The sequence below is a fragment of the Sinocyclocheilus anshuiensis genome, unplaced genomic scaffold (genome assembly GCF_001515605.1).
Source record: "Sinocyclocheilus anshuiensis isolate Anshui unplaced genomic scaffold, SAMN03320099.WGS_v1.1 scaffold217, whole genome shotgun sequence".
Taxonomy (NCBI): Eukaryota; Metazoa; Chordata; class Actinopteri; order Cypriniformes; family Cyprinidae; genus Sinocyclocheilus; species Sinocyclocheilus anshuiensis.
In genome coordinates, this window is record NW_015536538.1 from 2,641,531 (window position 1) to 2,657,229 (window position 15,699).

Here is a 15,699-nt window from a genome sequence, read left to right on the forward strand (position 1 = left end):
TCTCTATCTCTCACACACACACACACACTCACTCACACTCCTGCACTTATTTCCTCAATGTTAGTCATAAATTAGGGAGTAATGGTTTTTGAAGCTGGTTGAACTTTAATTACAGTAGAAAATGTTCTAAAAGAATGTCACTGTACCACATAGCAGATCAATCACACACCCACACAAACACACAAAAGCTGGGCTAACATCTCAATATAACTCATGTTCAGCTAATATACTATTTTTAATCACAATTTTACTTCACTAGATTACTTAAACGAGACTAAAAACCTACAACCCTGCATAAAAGGCAGCATGAAACACACAATAAACATAAAAATCACATAAAAAGATCAAACGTGTTGAGAAAGAAAGGACTAAACTAAAAGTATCATGATTTACAAACAACTCACAAACTAACCATTCATTACAGCTGGCTTCTCAAACATTTGTTTTTCTTACCCATCAATCTGTAGACGATCACACTGATGCAGGCCAGCAGTTTCATCATGCTGCTGGTTTATTCTGTCAGTATATTTCTGTTATTCCTCAACACATCTCTCATGTTCTCACCCGTTTCTTCTGTTAATCCATCTTAAATTGTTCTTAAACTCCACCGTTTGTCTACATTTGAACGAATAAAAAAAAAGCATGCAAAGTAAAATTGCAGTTCTGTCACAAAGCATGAGCTGAACGTCTACGGAACGATCCCGAGGCTGATAAACTCATGATTAAACTCTGTCTGAACTGAAGTCAGCTCACGCGTTCAAACGCACTCAGGTGAGCGTCCACACACCTGCGGGTTAGGCTCCGCCCACCACTTCCGCGCGCACTTAAACACTCACCGACCTTTGATTTAAGCACTGAACTATAACCCTCTTCTTATTATATAAAAAAAAAAAAGTCTGTGGTGGAAAAGTCTAGAAATGTATAAAAAGCTAAACTCTTCTGAACGCATGGCGAGGTGTGAAGTTTGAAAGTGTTATTTGTTTTGTGGTGTAGATATGAACAGGACAAACCAGTTCAGATGCAAATTCCTGACATAGCTTGTGAACACGCCAACAAAACAAGTCCAAAAATGTCAAAACCCAAATGAAGAGAAATATAAAGATTTGCATTATAGTAAAACAAAATTATCATTATTATTTATTTTTGTTGTATTATTGATATCTTAACACTTTTTAAATTATATGTATATGCATGTTAATTTATATGTATTTATGCAGTAGTTATTTCTGTTGTTCTAATTTGATTGGTCACGTGGTGTATTGCTTGATAGTTGATTGACCAGAGCCAGTTGATTATTATAGTTCACAGGAAACGATCTTTTAAACTTTGTTGTTCTATAGCGCCATCTGCTGATTAATGTACAGTTACTACACTAACTGTGTATATAAATAAGCCTTTTGCTAGTTATGAAAACGTTATTTATGAATGTTCTCTGAACGTCCCATTTTTGAGCATGTAAAAAACAAACAAACAAACAAAAAAAGTAACAAAAACGATAAGGGAACGTTCAATTTGATCATTTTCCAAACATTATGGGAATGTTACATTTGAACGTTCTGAAACTAAAAGTAACATTTAAAAAACGTTTGATGAACCTCCAACTCAAACGTTTTAGAACCACGTATAAATGTTTTTGTGCTTGAGAATGTTATTCAAGACCATGTTGAATGAACTTTCTATTAAGGTTACTGGAAGACCGTTCGTTTATAACTTTGACAGTTTGAAGTTCACCAGAACATTAGGCAAAGTTCTGAGCACGCTCCTTGTTAGCTAGGTTGCATTTTAGGTGTTTTATTTAGTACTTATTGGAGTACTTTATATTTACATTACATTTATCCATTCAGCAGCTAGATTAACTAAAATAATATGATAAGAATACCAGTTTGCCAGGCAGCATAAACAAGCTGTTTTTGTACCGCTAAAAATAACCGGAAGCTGATGACACCGGAAGCCGCGCCATGCTAACATTGAAACACACGATTAATCTGTCCAAGTTCAAAATATAATTTTATTATATTGAAATGAAGAGCCTTACACTTGTATTTTATACATTAATTGTGACATTTGTCTCAAAGACACATGCAAACAAGCACAATAAAGCAGAATCTCACGATCAACAAAGCTCTGCTAGTTTGCTTACTTATAAACAAAGCGAAAATACAGTTTTTAGGGCATGAAGACTGAAAGAGCTGCACAGTTTGAGAGTTTCTCAGGCCAGCGGCTTTTTCTTCTCGGGATGGAGAGTGTCGTAGGTGTCCTTGTCTTGCCGTCCCAGATCCTGAAGAAGCACAGACACATGAAATCACTGCAGCAGTCACTCACTCGTCACAATAGAGCACAATAACAGCACAGTACCTGATAAATGTCCCCTTCTCGCTTCTGAAAAACACAAGAGGACAGTGAATGGGAGAAGTGACATTTCTCAGAAGACTCTTGCGCAAGTCTGTGGTGTTTGTCCTTCAGCATTAGTCAACACTTATTCCGCTTTCTGTTCCTCTTTTTACGCTCTCATCTGCCTCTTTATTTCCCTCATTCTGTCTCTTAAATCAACTATGAGGGCATTTTGACAGATGATAAGATCGATATGATAAACAGGTACTAAACCTCAACAAAGCACGTTTATCTGACTGACCGAAGAGGTTTTAATGTGTGTTTGTGGGTTGCGTTTATTTCTGAGGGCCTCACAAATATAGTGAACGTTTTCAAATATATTTGTGCTCTTATGTGTGTGTCTGTTTAATTATCTATACTTTAAGGATAAATTTGTCATCAGAAAGTGAGCTAAATCTGATAGCACGTCCCATCCGGACACTGGAGCTTGAGTTAATCAGTTGAAACTAGTTGAGACAATATGCATCTTTATTTAGTTCATGTGAGCCCAGCTATGTTCTCTTTTAAAGTTATGAAGAAACATTCTCTAGTAATGTTAATAAAATATTCATTTAGAGTTTCCTGGTCTTTAATGTTCTCAAAATGTTATTTAAGCAGCATTCATGGAATGTTTTAGCTGAACGGTTGTTTGAATGTTTCAGAACATTAAAAAAAAAAAATTCAAAAGTAACTTTCAAAAGATTCAAAAGTTCCATAATGTTTGTGAAAATGAATCAAATGGAATGTTCCTTTAATGTTCGTGTAACAAAGAATTTTGACCTTTTTGAACATTCAGTGAAGTAATGTTTTCTGGGAACGTTACGAAGAAGGTTTTTAGAACATATTTCAGTTAGTGTGTGTGTAGTAACGGGAACTAAATCTGACAAAACCTACTTTTGAAAACATCCAAACATTTGCAAAAGCGGCATTCAATGAAATAAAAGCTTTTTTGGTAGCACTTTATTTGAAGCCTTAATGTATAACACATTATAAAGATATTCACAGTGTAGCTTATGTAATGCATTATAGCTTTTCAGAAATAATTGTAACTAAAGATAAAATGCAACATAATATTTAAAAGTGTGTCGTGTGTTTTAATGCATTACACTAAAGCTGTAACAATGAATAGAAAAGTATTATAATGTATTATAACTGTGGTTACAATTATTAATGAGATCATATAATGCATTTCAAGACATAATTAATTAATTAAAACTACTTTTATAATGCATAATCTATAAAAGCTATAAGTGTTGCTATTATTTTTAAAACTGTGAAAATACAGAATGTTTTCTCTTAGGGTTCAGTTATAGTATTTATAGCTGTATCTAAAAATACTCTATGGAACGTCCCTTTATGATAACTAAGTAAATGTGTGCGTGCATGTGTTTTTAATAGCTCTGGTCAGCTGAATGACGAGAAACAGAAATGTGACAATAGAATCGGCAGAAATAAACCACAGAGACAAGTGAACCCACCTCTGAGAAAGCTTTATCTCCAGACGAACGCATCTGACAACAAACACACAGTGAACATTACTTTCACGATCAGAGAAATTCAGTTCAACATCAACAACATATTCCGTTCATAACTCAAAATCTAAAAGTGCAGTGAAGGCCGTTACACACTTGAGCTAGTTTTGATTTAATCCTGGAAACCAAGTTTTTTGCGATTTATAACAAGCTTGAAATAAGCAGGTGAATGAGCTCAAAAGAGGATTTGAGTGTGATCTAGAATGCAGTATTTTTAGGGGTTGTGCACTATTCAGAACTGCACTGAGGAAGTACTTAAATCCTGATTTAATTGCTACATTTAAATTGAATGTGTTCATGAACATATGATATGAATGTTAATGCTTGAAGAAGACAGACAGATAGATTCCCTTTTTATATTCAGTATTTATTTATTTTTCAAAATAAAAATTAACTTTGCCATTAATGGGGACCTCAGTCATTTAGTAGATTTTTGAAATTAAAACAAAAAAGTCTATAAAAATAATAAATATTGCTTTAAGTTATTTGTGCTCCAAGGAATTATACAAAATGCAAGGAAATAATGTTTGTTCTTTTATGGGTGCTTCCAATTAAAGGTTTAATTCAGGACATGGCCAGTGTGAATTTTCTTGTTAAAACATGTTAAAGAAAATGTTTTTTTTTTTACTTTCTGTAAATCACTGAGTCAATAGATTAATGTATTAATGATTAGATTTATCTTGCTAGTAAACAAATCTTTTTTAGTCAGCATTAATGTCATTTAATTTGTCATAGAAGTTTCACCTTTAATCTGCAGTAAAGGACAGTCAACACAATGCCGTAAACAACCAGAATCGCATCCAGAATGTAACACACTCTTGCATCCTGCTGCGCAGCTGAGAAACAAGATATTACACACAACAGCTTCAACAAATGCCATCTATGTAAAAAAGCATTATCGTAATACAAGTAAATAAATAATTATGCATTGTATATGTATTTATAATAATTCAATTACCATGTTTAATGTTAAATATTTAAAGCAATACATTATAATGTTTAAATATTTAAAACAATTATAAATATGTTTAAATGTTTAAAGCAATATATTATATTGTTTAAATATTTAAAACAATTATAAATGTTTGAACGTTAAAAGCATACAGTTTTTATACACCAAATACACACCAAAAAGGGATCCATTTTTAAATTACTCATAAAGAAATTCAAATTCACTCTCAGTAATTAGTAATACAACTAAAATTCATTTGAAAATTAAAATAACACATTCCTAAAATTTGATTCCAAATTACAATGCATTTGTTTAATGGGGAACAGGAAGAGGCGGTTTAATTTGACCTTTCCTTAACCAACTTTTACACTTTTGCGTTGAAGCGTTACAGGCGTATCAGTCAGGATTTCTTGAGTGATTGTGTGTTGGATGAGGTTTGATTGGATCTGATCTTACCGACTCGTCCAGCGTTGAGCAGGAGAATCAGACAGACATCCAGAGACTGCATCTTTCCTCTGAAATGATAGAGGGAGAGTCGAGCAGAGATGTGTGAAGAGGAAGAGTGAACCATGACAGTGACAAAAGAGTCATTAAACAGGAAACTGTGGGCTTAGACAAAGTGTCCGAAACACACACACACACACACACATGCAATTTCACACCAGAGTCCTTTTTTTTTCTATTTTTACTTCTCATGCACACACAACACTGAAAGCAGAGCACAAGTCCTTCCTGTTTTTCAGAGAAGTGAGGAGCATTTCAGACAAATGACTGGAAAAGAGCTGCTGAGTTCAGCTGCCATCAGATGACGTCTAGTGTTTCCAAACAGATCCCCACAGAAAGTGAGATTCAGATATTTGTACTGGAAAACAAGACAAAAATACTGAAAAATAAATTTTTGCAACAAACAAGCCACATAATATCGGTTTTCAGTGTCAGGGAGTTGCTATGGGGTTACTAGGGTGTTCTGGTGGTTGCTATGAGGTTTCTAGGGTGTGGGTGGTTGTCAGGGAGCTGCTATGAAGTTGCTAGGGTGTTCTGGGTGGTTGCTATGAGGTTGCTAGGGTGTTCTGGGTGATTGCTATGAATTTGCTAGGATGTAGGTGGTTGTCAGGGTGTTGCTATAAGGTTGCTAGAGTGTTCTGGGGATTGCTATTAGGTTTCTAGGGTGTGGGTGGTTGTCAGGGAGCTGCTATGAAGTTGCTAGGGTGTTCTGGGTGGTTGCTTTGAGGTTGCTAGGTTGTTCTGGGTGATTGCTATGAAGTTGCTAGGAGTTGGATGGATGTCGGGGAGTTGCTATGAGGTTGCTAGGATATTCTGGGTGGTTGCTATTAAGTTGCTAGGATGTGGATGGATGTCAGGGAGTTGCTATGAGGTTGCTAGGATGTGGTTGGTTTTCAGGGAGTTGCTATGGGGTTGCTAGGGTGTTCTGTGTGGTTGCTATGAAGTTGCTAGGATGTGGGTGGTTGTCAGGGTGTTGCTATAAGATTGCTATAAGGGTGTTCTGGGGGTTGCTATGAGGTTGCTAGGGTGTTCTGCGTGATTGCTATGAATTTGCTAGGATGTGGGTGGTTGTCAGGGTGTTGCTGTAAGGTTGCTAGGGTGTTCTGGGGGTTGCTATGAGGTTTCTAGGGTGTTCTGGGGGTTGCTATGAGGTTTCTAGGGTGTGGGTGGTTGTCAGGGAGCTGCTATGAAGTTGCTAGGGTGTTCTGGGTGGTTGCTATGAGGTTGTTAGAATGTGGGTGGTTGTCAGGGAGTTGCTAAGAGGCTGTTATGGTGTTATGGGTGGTTGATATGAAGTTGCTAGGATGTGGATGGATGTCAGGGAGTTGCTATGAGGTTGCTAGGATGTGGTTGGTTTTCAGGGAGTTGCTATGGGGTTGCTAGGGTGTTCTGTGTGGTTGCTATGAAGTTGCTAGGATGTGGGTGGTTGTCAGGGTGTTGCTATAAGATTGCTAGGGTGTTCTGGGTGGTTGCTATGAAGTTGCTAGGAGTTGGATGGATGTCAGGGAGTTGCTATGAGGTTGCTAGGATATTCTGGGTGGTTGCTATTAAGTTGCTAGGATGTGGATGGATGTCAGGGAGTTGCTATGAGTCAGGGAGCTGCTATGAAGTTGCTAGGGTGTTCTGGGTCGTTGCTTTGAGGTTGCTAAGGTGTTCTGGGTGATTGCTATGATGTTGCTAGGATGTGGGTGGTTGTCAGGGTGTTGCTATAAGATTGCTAGGGTGTTCTGGGTGGTTGCTATGAAGTTGCTAGGAGTTGGATGGATGTCAGGGAGTTGCTATGAGGTTGCTAGGATATTCTGGGTGGTTGCTATTAAGTTGCTAGGATGTGGATGGTTGTCAGGGTGTTGCTATAGGATTGCTAGGGTGTTCTGGGTGGTTGCTAGGATGTGGATGGATGTCAGGGAGTTGCTATGAGGCTGCTAGGGTGTTCTGGGAGGTTGCTATGAAGTTGCTAGGATGTGGATGGATGTCAAGGAGTTGCTATGAGGTTGCTATGAGATTCTGGGTGTTGCTATGAGGTTGCTAGCATGTGGGTGGTTTTCAGGGAGTTGCTATGAGTTTGTTAGGGTGTTCTGGGTGGTTGCTATGAGGTTGTTAGAATGTGGGTGGTTGTCAGGGAGTTGCTAAGAGGCTGTTATGGTGTTATGGGTGGTTGATATGAAGTTGCTAGGATGTGGATGGATGTCAGGGAGTTGCTATGAGGTTATGGGTGTTGCTATGAGGTTGCTAGGATGTGGGTGGTTGTCAGGGAGTTTCTATGAAGCTGCTAGGGTGTTCTGGGTGGTTGCTATGAGGTTGCTAGGATGTTGGTGGTTGTTAGGGAGTTGCTATGGGGTTACTAGGTTGTTCAGGGTGGTTGCTATGAAGTTGCTAGGATGTGGGTGGTTGAGTTGCTATAAAGTTGCTAGAGTGTTCTGGGTGGTTGTCAGGGAGTTGCTATGGGGTTACTATGGTGTTCTGGGTGTTGCTATGAGGTTGCTAGGATGTGGGTGGTTGAGTTGCTATAAAGTTGCTAGAGTGTTCTGGGTGGTTGTCAGGGAGTTGCTATGAGGTTACTATGGTGTTCTGGGTGTTGCTATGAGGTTGCTAGGATGTGGGTGGATGTCAGGGAGTTGCTATGGGGTTGCTATGGTGTTCTGGGTGATTGCTAGGATGTGGGTGGTTGTCAGGGAGTTGCTATGGGGTTACTGTGGTGTTCTGGGTGTTGCTATGAGGTTGCTAGGATGTGGGTGGTTGAGTTGCTATAAAGTTGCTAGAGGGTTCTGGGTGGTTGTCAGGGAGTTGCTAAGGGTTACTATGGGGTTCTGGGTGTTGCTATGAGGTTGCTAGGATGTGGGTGGTTGTCAGGGAGTTGCTAAGGGTTACTATGGGGTTCTGGGTGTTGCTATGAGGTTGCTAGGATGTGGGTGGTTGAGTTGCTATAAAGTTGCTAGAGTGTTCTGGGTGGTTGTCAGGGAGTTGCTATGGGGTTACTAGGGTGTTCAGGGTGGTTGCTATGAAGTTGCTAGAGTGCTCTAGGTGGTTATCAGGGAGTTGCTATGGGGTTGCTAGGGTTTATTGATCATTGCTATGAGGTTGCTAGAATGTGGGTAGTTGTCAGGGTGTTGCTGTGAGGTTGCTAACGTGTTCTGCTCATGTTTTGCTGTCTGGTGAAAATCACACTTAGCAAATTAATACCAATAATTACCCACAATTGAAGAATTTACAGTATCTCAGTGCCATTGATAAATAAATCACAGAAACACAATAAATCTGAAGGATTATTCACATCACTGTAGTGAAAACGGCAGGAAAGCTGAGGCAGAGCCACACTGTCCGCTGCTGGCGAAGTTCATGCATCACAACTCATGCTAGACGACATGAAATCAAAATGAATACACGTTTGGGAATAACACACATAAAATGTCCATATTACCTGACAGATAACAGAAGATATTCAGCTTCAAATCCAAGCTGCAGTGAGGACATTAAATGCGGGATGTGTCTAAATCAAAATAAAACATACGTACTGATCATTGAACCAAAGACAGGAAGAAGATGAAGTCATACTGTTAATGTTCATTCACATTGGCTATAACCACATGAATTATTTATCAGCTTCTCTGTTGACAAGATGAAACTCAAGTCAACAGATGAAAAAATTAATAACTTATGCATGTATAAGTGATTTACACAACACTATCCAGAAATGTCCTGGTCATATTCTAAATTAAAAAAAAAAATGTAAAAAAAACATTCAGTAATAAGAATTAAGTTTTAACAAAACAACGATAAAATTGCTTTTAGAATATTTATATTATTTCATAATTAAAATTTTAAATGCGCATATTAAAAACATGTTTATTTTTATATATAAATTCATAATTATTATAATTATATATATATATATATATATATATATATATTAAATAAATTTCTATAATATGGAGTGAATTCAGGTAAACTCTTGACACTTTTTGCCTTGGGGAAAAATTTACAAATTAACCTGAATTCACCCTAAATATTGAATTCTTAATATTTTAAAATATTTTACAATTTATTTTATATTTAAAAAATGTATAAAATACTACGGTTTTAAAAATAAAATATAGTAAAATATTAATAAGTGAAATATGTAAATATTTGTGACCAAGGCATTGTTTCCATTAGACAGCTTTACCTGAATGCGGTTTTAGTTTTCAGAATCTTTTTGATTGGATTTTAAGTTGGTGAGCATAATGTTTAATTTCAATAATAATAATAATAATAACAACTTCATACTTTAAGCAGACAAAGCAAAAATAAACTCTGGAAAAGAAAGTTTATTCAGGTTCTCAAGGCATCAGTTTCTCAAACATTCAGTAATAAGAATTAAGTTTTAACAAAACAACGATAAAATTGCTTTTAGAATATTTATATTATTTCATAATTAAAATTTTAAATGCGCATATTAAAAACATGTTTATTTTTATATATAAATTCATAATTATTATAATTATATATATATATATATATATATATATATATTAAATAAATTTCTCAACTTCATACTTTAAGCAGACAAAGCAAAAATAAACTCTGGAAAAGAAAGTTTATTCAGGTTCTCAAGGCATCAGTTTCTCAGTGAAAAATAATGACATTATTAATCAAACAGCTTTCATTCAACTGGAGTTAATAAACAAACGAACACAGTTAATTTGGTTGTTTAAAGCTCCACGTCTTCAGTGGAAACATGATGAGTGATTGATTGAGGACAGTCTGTGTTTGGAGTTTCGTCAGCGAATCGACTCATCCTGCTCATTTACGACTGAACGCACAGTTCTATATTCCCAAATAAAAAGAGTCACATCGAGATGAAGTTCAACCCAGTAAGCTATTGCACATTCTCACTGCATTTATAATTATATACACACTCACTCACTCACTCTCACTCACTCACTCACACACACACAACACACACTCACACTCTCTCTCTCACACACACACACACACTCTCTCACACACACACACACTCACATACTCACACACACTCACTCACTCACGCACTCTCATTCACGCACACACGCACTCACACACACACATTCTCACTGCATTTATAATCATACACACACTCACACACGCACGCACACTCACTCACTCACACACACTCACGCACACACATTCACACGCACGCACACACATTCACACGCACGCACACACACACTCACACTCACTCACTCACTCACACTCTCACACGCGCACACTCACTCACACACAAACACACACACACGCACGCGCACACGCACACACGCACACTCACACGCACACTCACGCACTCACACAAACACACACACACTCGCACACACATTCACTTACGCACACACACACACACACACACACACACACACACACTCACTTATTCTCATCTTTAAACACTTAAAATCAGCTTTTAGTTTTGTGCCCCTCCATGTCATGATCAGAAAAAACATCTGGAATTATACATATAAAAAAAAAGACAAAAAAATATGAACAACTTTCCAGAAGAGTCCAGACCAGTTCAGACCAGCCCAGCTAAAACCAGTGCAGCAAAACCAACAATAATCCCGTCAGGTTTTAATAAATTACTCGTGAACTGAAGTGTGTTTGTGTGCTGAAGGGAAATGAATGAATGAATGAGCGGCTGGAGATTCTGGGCTCTGGTTTTGTTCAGTAGGCCGCTGTGGGCGTTTCACGGGCGGAGCTAAACAGAAGCTCCGCCTTCGAGCTGATGAAGTACGTCACCAATAGAGACAGCAGCAGCACGGCCACGCCCACTCCCAGAGTTAACATCTACCAGACACAAACACAGAGAGGAAATACAAATAAATAAATCACAAAATCAAAACCTCATTTCACCTCAAAATTAAAGGAGGAAAAAAAATAAGAAAATATATTTTGCATAAAGAAAATAATGCATATTTTAAGGTTAATTATGATTTTGTACATTATGACATTATTTACATGATGACAATTAAAAACATTTAACCCTAAATTCTCAATAATGTAATGCAAAACATTTGCATGTCGTGGAGGAAAAATAAGAAAATATATTTACATAAAGAAAAGAATGTGTGTATAATGTATTTCTAGATTTATTGTACTGAGAATACTTGCTTTATTAGACATAATCAGGTCGCATTTCACTTTAAAAATCGGAAAGAAAATAAGAAAATATATTTTTGCATTAGAACAATAATGCATATTTTAGGTTCATTATGAGTGTTGTGCATTAAGAAATAATTTACATGAGAATTAAACACATTTAATCCTGAATTCTTAATACTGTAATGCAAAATTCTTGCATGTCATACTGTATTTACTGTACTGAGAATACGTTGGATACTCGGATCGCATTTCACCTCAAAATCAAAGGAGGAAAAATAAGAAAATATATTTGCATAAAGAAAATAACACCTATTTTAGGTCCACTGAGATTTTTGTGCATTATGCAATTCCAGTAAAATTACATGAAATGAAACACATTTAAATCCAGATTCTCAATACTGTAATGCAAAACATTTGCCTTGTCATACTATAGATGCATTTTTTATTAAAATCTGCAAAAAACTTATGCCTTATAAAATATCATGATGCAGTACAAATAAGAAATATGACAGACATGTATTTAATAGATTTCCGGTAGTTCAAAATAAATCTGATTTCTGTTTATGGCAACTGTGACAGTTTTTACATAATTAAAATACTATTATTGTTTTATTAATACTTTGAATTATATTTTTATATTTTCTGTTTTCATTTTAATTAAAGTTCATTTTTAGTAATTTTATTGTGTTTTTGCTCTCATTATTATTAGTATTATTTTAAAATATGTCAATATAATTTTTAATCATTTTAATTTCAGTTTTAGTTATTTTAGTAAATCAAGCTAAACTAAAGGGGAATGAAAAATGTTGCTTTGGCCACTAGCTGATTTCTGTTTATTTTTTAAATGTTTCATTATATTTAAATGAATTTATTTAATGTATTTAGTTGTAATGAACTCTAACAGTGCTGCATTACCTCCAGTTCTCTGCTGGCCACCAGAAAGATGCGCGCCCGGATGCTCTTCCAGCGGGACTCGGTCCATGTGGAATAATTTGGAGAGCCGTACTCCAGAAGCTCGAAGGCAGGAGAGACGGCTTTGGAGAGACGCACGGACGCTCGGACGCAGAACGGCTCTCCGGTGCTGTTGAGCGACGCCGGACCCGACACCCAGAAATACGAGAACAACTGAGAGAGAGAGCAGACACAGAGCATCAGAGCAGGGCATTCTGGGAAACACAGACACAGGGCATCAGAGCAGGGCATTCTGGGAAACACAGACACAGAGCATCAGAGCAGGGCATTCTGGGAAACACAGACACAGAGCATGAGAGCAGGGCATTCTGGGAAACACAGACACAGAGCATGAGAGCAGGGCATTCTGGGAAACACAGACACAGAGCATCAGAGCAGGGCATTCTGGGAAACACAGACACAGAGCATGAGAGCAGGGCATTCTGGGAAACACAGACACAGAGCATCAGAGCAGGGCATTCTGGGAAACACAGACACAGAGCATGAGAGCAGGGCATTCTGGGAAACACAGACACAGAGCATGAGAGCAGGGCATTCTGGGAAACACAGACACAGAGCATGAGAGCAGGGCATTCTGGGAAACACAGACACAGAGCATGAGAGCAGGGCATTCTGGGAAACACAGACACAGAGCATGAGAGCAGGGCATTCTGGGAATATATATATATATGCACAGAAAACCAAAAATAATTAATATAATAAGAAAATGTTTTAAAAAATATTTTTAAAAATGTATTTATCATTTTCCTTTGTTTACCTCATTATATGTACATCCAACTTTACCTGTATATATATATGCATATAAAACCATAAATAATGAATGTAAAAATAAATAATACAAATAAATAACTGATTTAAAAATGACTGAAACTGAAAATTTATTAATTATAAAATAAAATAAATAAAAATCAGTCCACCACCTTGTATGAAAATATTTACTAGGCTCGTCACAATGCATTCTGGGATTGTGTGGTCTATGTAGGACATTGACTTAATTATTAATCTTTTGGGGTCGTTAAAAACCTAACGACTCATTTGAAACCAAAACCAGGGGCCAGCTGCATAAACACTGTCACCATGTAAAGACTGTGTCGTAAGAACCAAGAGGTTATCAGTTTTTCTGTAACTGACTTTAAAACGTTATGATTTCATACTGTAAACCCTTGATTTCACTGCAAAATTTTTTTAATTGAATTTCTTTATTGTTATTGTATGTGTACAACTTTCATTGCACCCACCAACAAAATTTTACATGAAAACTCCACACTAAATGCAGTTAAAAAAATAAATAATAAATAAATAAAAGTAACAATCTAATATATAATCAGTCATATAATTTTCTTAGTATTTTTGTCTTGTTTTCTAGTACAAATATCTAAAGGTTCTTGAATCTAGATGCATTTACTTGACAGGTGAAATGACTTAAGATTTGAAGTCTTGTTTTCCAGAAAAAGGATTAAAATGTAGTTAGTTTTTGCTTAAAACAAACAAAAATATCTGCCAATGGGGTAAGAAAAGTCATCTTCATTAATTTTTCTTGCCCCATTGGCAGATATTTTTGCTCATTTTAAGCAAAAACTAACAAAATTTTGATCCTTTTTTTGGAAAACAAGACTTAAAATCTTAACCTCTTAAGACCTGGCAAAACATTTTAGGAAAAAATTTGTATTTTTTAATATCATTGCATAAGTTATGCTACGTCCTTGGTAGAGGATTTTTTTTTTAAATCACCAATACATTTGTAGTTTTCAGGATTGTTTTTTTGTTTTTTTTACCAAACTTTGTATAAAGATAATTCTCAACTATGTTATAACAGAATTATTTGATATACCACTTTTCTTTATGCAAAATGTGTGTAAAATGGCCATAAACAGGTTTTCTCATTATATATAATGTATCTATAAACTAAATCTAATTTGCATATTAATGTGTTTTTGGGGTAACGTAATGAAAAAAGAAGTGTAATAATGGGAGTAACAACTGACAAGATTTTCATAATAATATATAATATTTCATAGGAATATTGAAATATAATTTATTTTCCTATTCATTTGTTGTGTCTCCCAAAATGCTAATAAACATGCTTTTAGTCCCGGTGTCCTCATATGAGGACATGCATGAAATCAACGTCCTGTTTCGAAACAGAAAGTCATATTTTGATTTTAAACCCCATAACATTTTCCTGAGATGTTGATTAATGACACACAGTTTAAAAATTAGTCAGATTGTCACTAAATTAATATCAGACATTTTTGAAGACCAAGGAGAGGGAGTGTTGATGGTGAAACATCCAAACTTTTAGTATCTCTGAAAAGCCCTGAATGTGCTCTGTACAGGACATCCAGACTTAAAATGGTGGCATGTATAGTCTCAGAGAAATACACTAAAATATAATGTCCTCATATGAGGTCGCAGGGTCTCAGGAGGTTAAGTAATTTCACCTGTCAAGTACATGCATCTTGATTCAAGAATGTTTAGATATTTGTACTAGAAAACAAGGCATAAATACTAAGATGATTTTTTGCAGTCAGTGAGATGAAGGTCTGCTCACGTCTTTGTTCTCGGTGTTGATCTCGCTGGGATTCTGGCACTGGCTCTCCGTGAGGTTGGTGACGGTTCCCGTCAGATTAGCCAGAATGTACTGAACGAAGCGCGTGACACTGTGAACTGGGCCGTGGATGCGAGGACTGAGTCCGATGTAGAACTGAGGAGGACCAGAACCTAAAAACCACAGGAGACGCAGTCAGAAACATGCTGATGCTCCTCCCGCTGTCAAAAACCACTTCTATCTGCGTCTGTTCCTCACATCAATCAATCATGTGACTTCTGATGTGGACTACTTTTTTACACTTTCACTCCATGCAAAGATATGCCACTTTATGTTGCATGGAGGAAAACATCATTCATAGGTTTGGAACAACATGAATAATGATTTGCTTTCATGTTCGGATGAACCAACTTCCTTTATATATCATATCATATCATATCATATAATTTATATGTGTGAGAATGGAGTGTAAACACAGATGGTCTCACTCAGAATGCTGTTGTCTCCTTTCTTAGTGACTTCAGGAGGCAGCAGCGACCGAAACCAGCTGTTATTCTTCTGAATTAGAAAACCATACAGCAACTGAGCGACCTGAGAGAGACAGATAGAAATAATGTCATATCTAAAACAGAATTTTTATTTATTATTACATTTATTTAAATAAATAAACAAATATTTTCATAAGTAAAAATTCTATATATTTTTGTGTGTGTGAG

The 15,699-nt window shown here is 36.4% G+C and overlaps 3 protein-coding genes across 3 annotated transcripts in view; all 3 read right to left on the minus strand.

Annotated features, from left to right (window-relative positions):
• The window catches only part of LOC107696495 (nectin-4-like), a 27,934-nt gene extending 27,193 nt beyond the window's left edge, over nt 1-741 (minus strand). The window contains exon 1 of the mRNA XM_016496852.1: nt 454-741. Coding sequence (XP_016352338.1) covers nt 454-502 — 49 coding nt within the window. The 5' untranslated portion in view covers nt 503-741. The remainder of the gene's footprint in view (nt 1-453) is intronic.
• A 1,249-nt stretch (nt 742-1,990) lies between these two features.
• Nucleotides 1,991-5,415, minus strand: LOC107696880 (high affinity immunoglobulin epsilon receptor subunit gamma-like). Its single transcript, XM_016497426.1, has 5 exons — nt 5,311-5,415; nt 4,647-4,738; nt 3,849-3,881; nt 2,356-2,379; nt 1,991-2,278 (listed from the first exon to the last, which is right to left on the minus strand). Exons 1-5 carry the CDS (start codon nt 5,360-5,362, stop codon nt 2,210-2,212), a joined length of 270 nt encoding a protein of 89 aa, XP_016352912.1. The 5' UTR covers nt 5,363-5,415; the 3' UTR covers nt 1,991-2,209.
• Nucleotides 5,416-10,678: 5,263 nt separating this feature from the next.
• The window catches only part of LOC107696591 (nicastrin-like), a 7,919-nt gene continuing 2,898 nt past the window's right edge, over nt 10,679-15,699 (minus strand). The window contains exons 5-8 of the mRNA XM_016497008.1: nt 15,472-15,574; nt 14,987-15,156; nt 12,379-12,588; nt 10,679-11,148 (exon numbers count right to left, since the gene is read on the minus strand). Of these exons, the coding sequence (XP_016352494.1) occupies nt 11,026-11,148; nt 12,379-12,588; nt 14,987-15,156; nt 15,472-15,574 (606 nt within the window). The 3' untranslated portion in view covers nt 10,679-11,025. The remainder of the gene's footprint in view (nt 11,149-12,378; nt 12,589-14,986; nt 15,157-15,471; nt 15,575-15,699) is intronic.

Coding starts and splice junctions, on each gene's coding strand:
- LOC107696880 (XM_016497426.1), bottom strand. CDS start 5,362: ATGCAGTCTCTGGATGTCTGTCTGATTCTCCTGCTCAACGCTGGACGA. Junction 4,739..5,310: donor GCTCAACGCTGGACGAGTCG/GTAAGATCAGAT, acceptor CTTGTTTCTCAG/CTGCGCAGCAGGATGCAAGA. Junction 2,279..2,355: donor GAGAAGGGGACATTTATCAG/GTACTGTGCTGT, acceptor GTGCTTCTTCAG/GATCTGGGACGGCAAGACAA.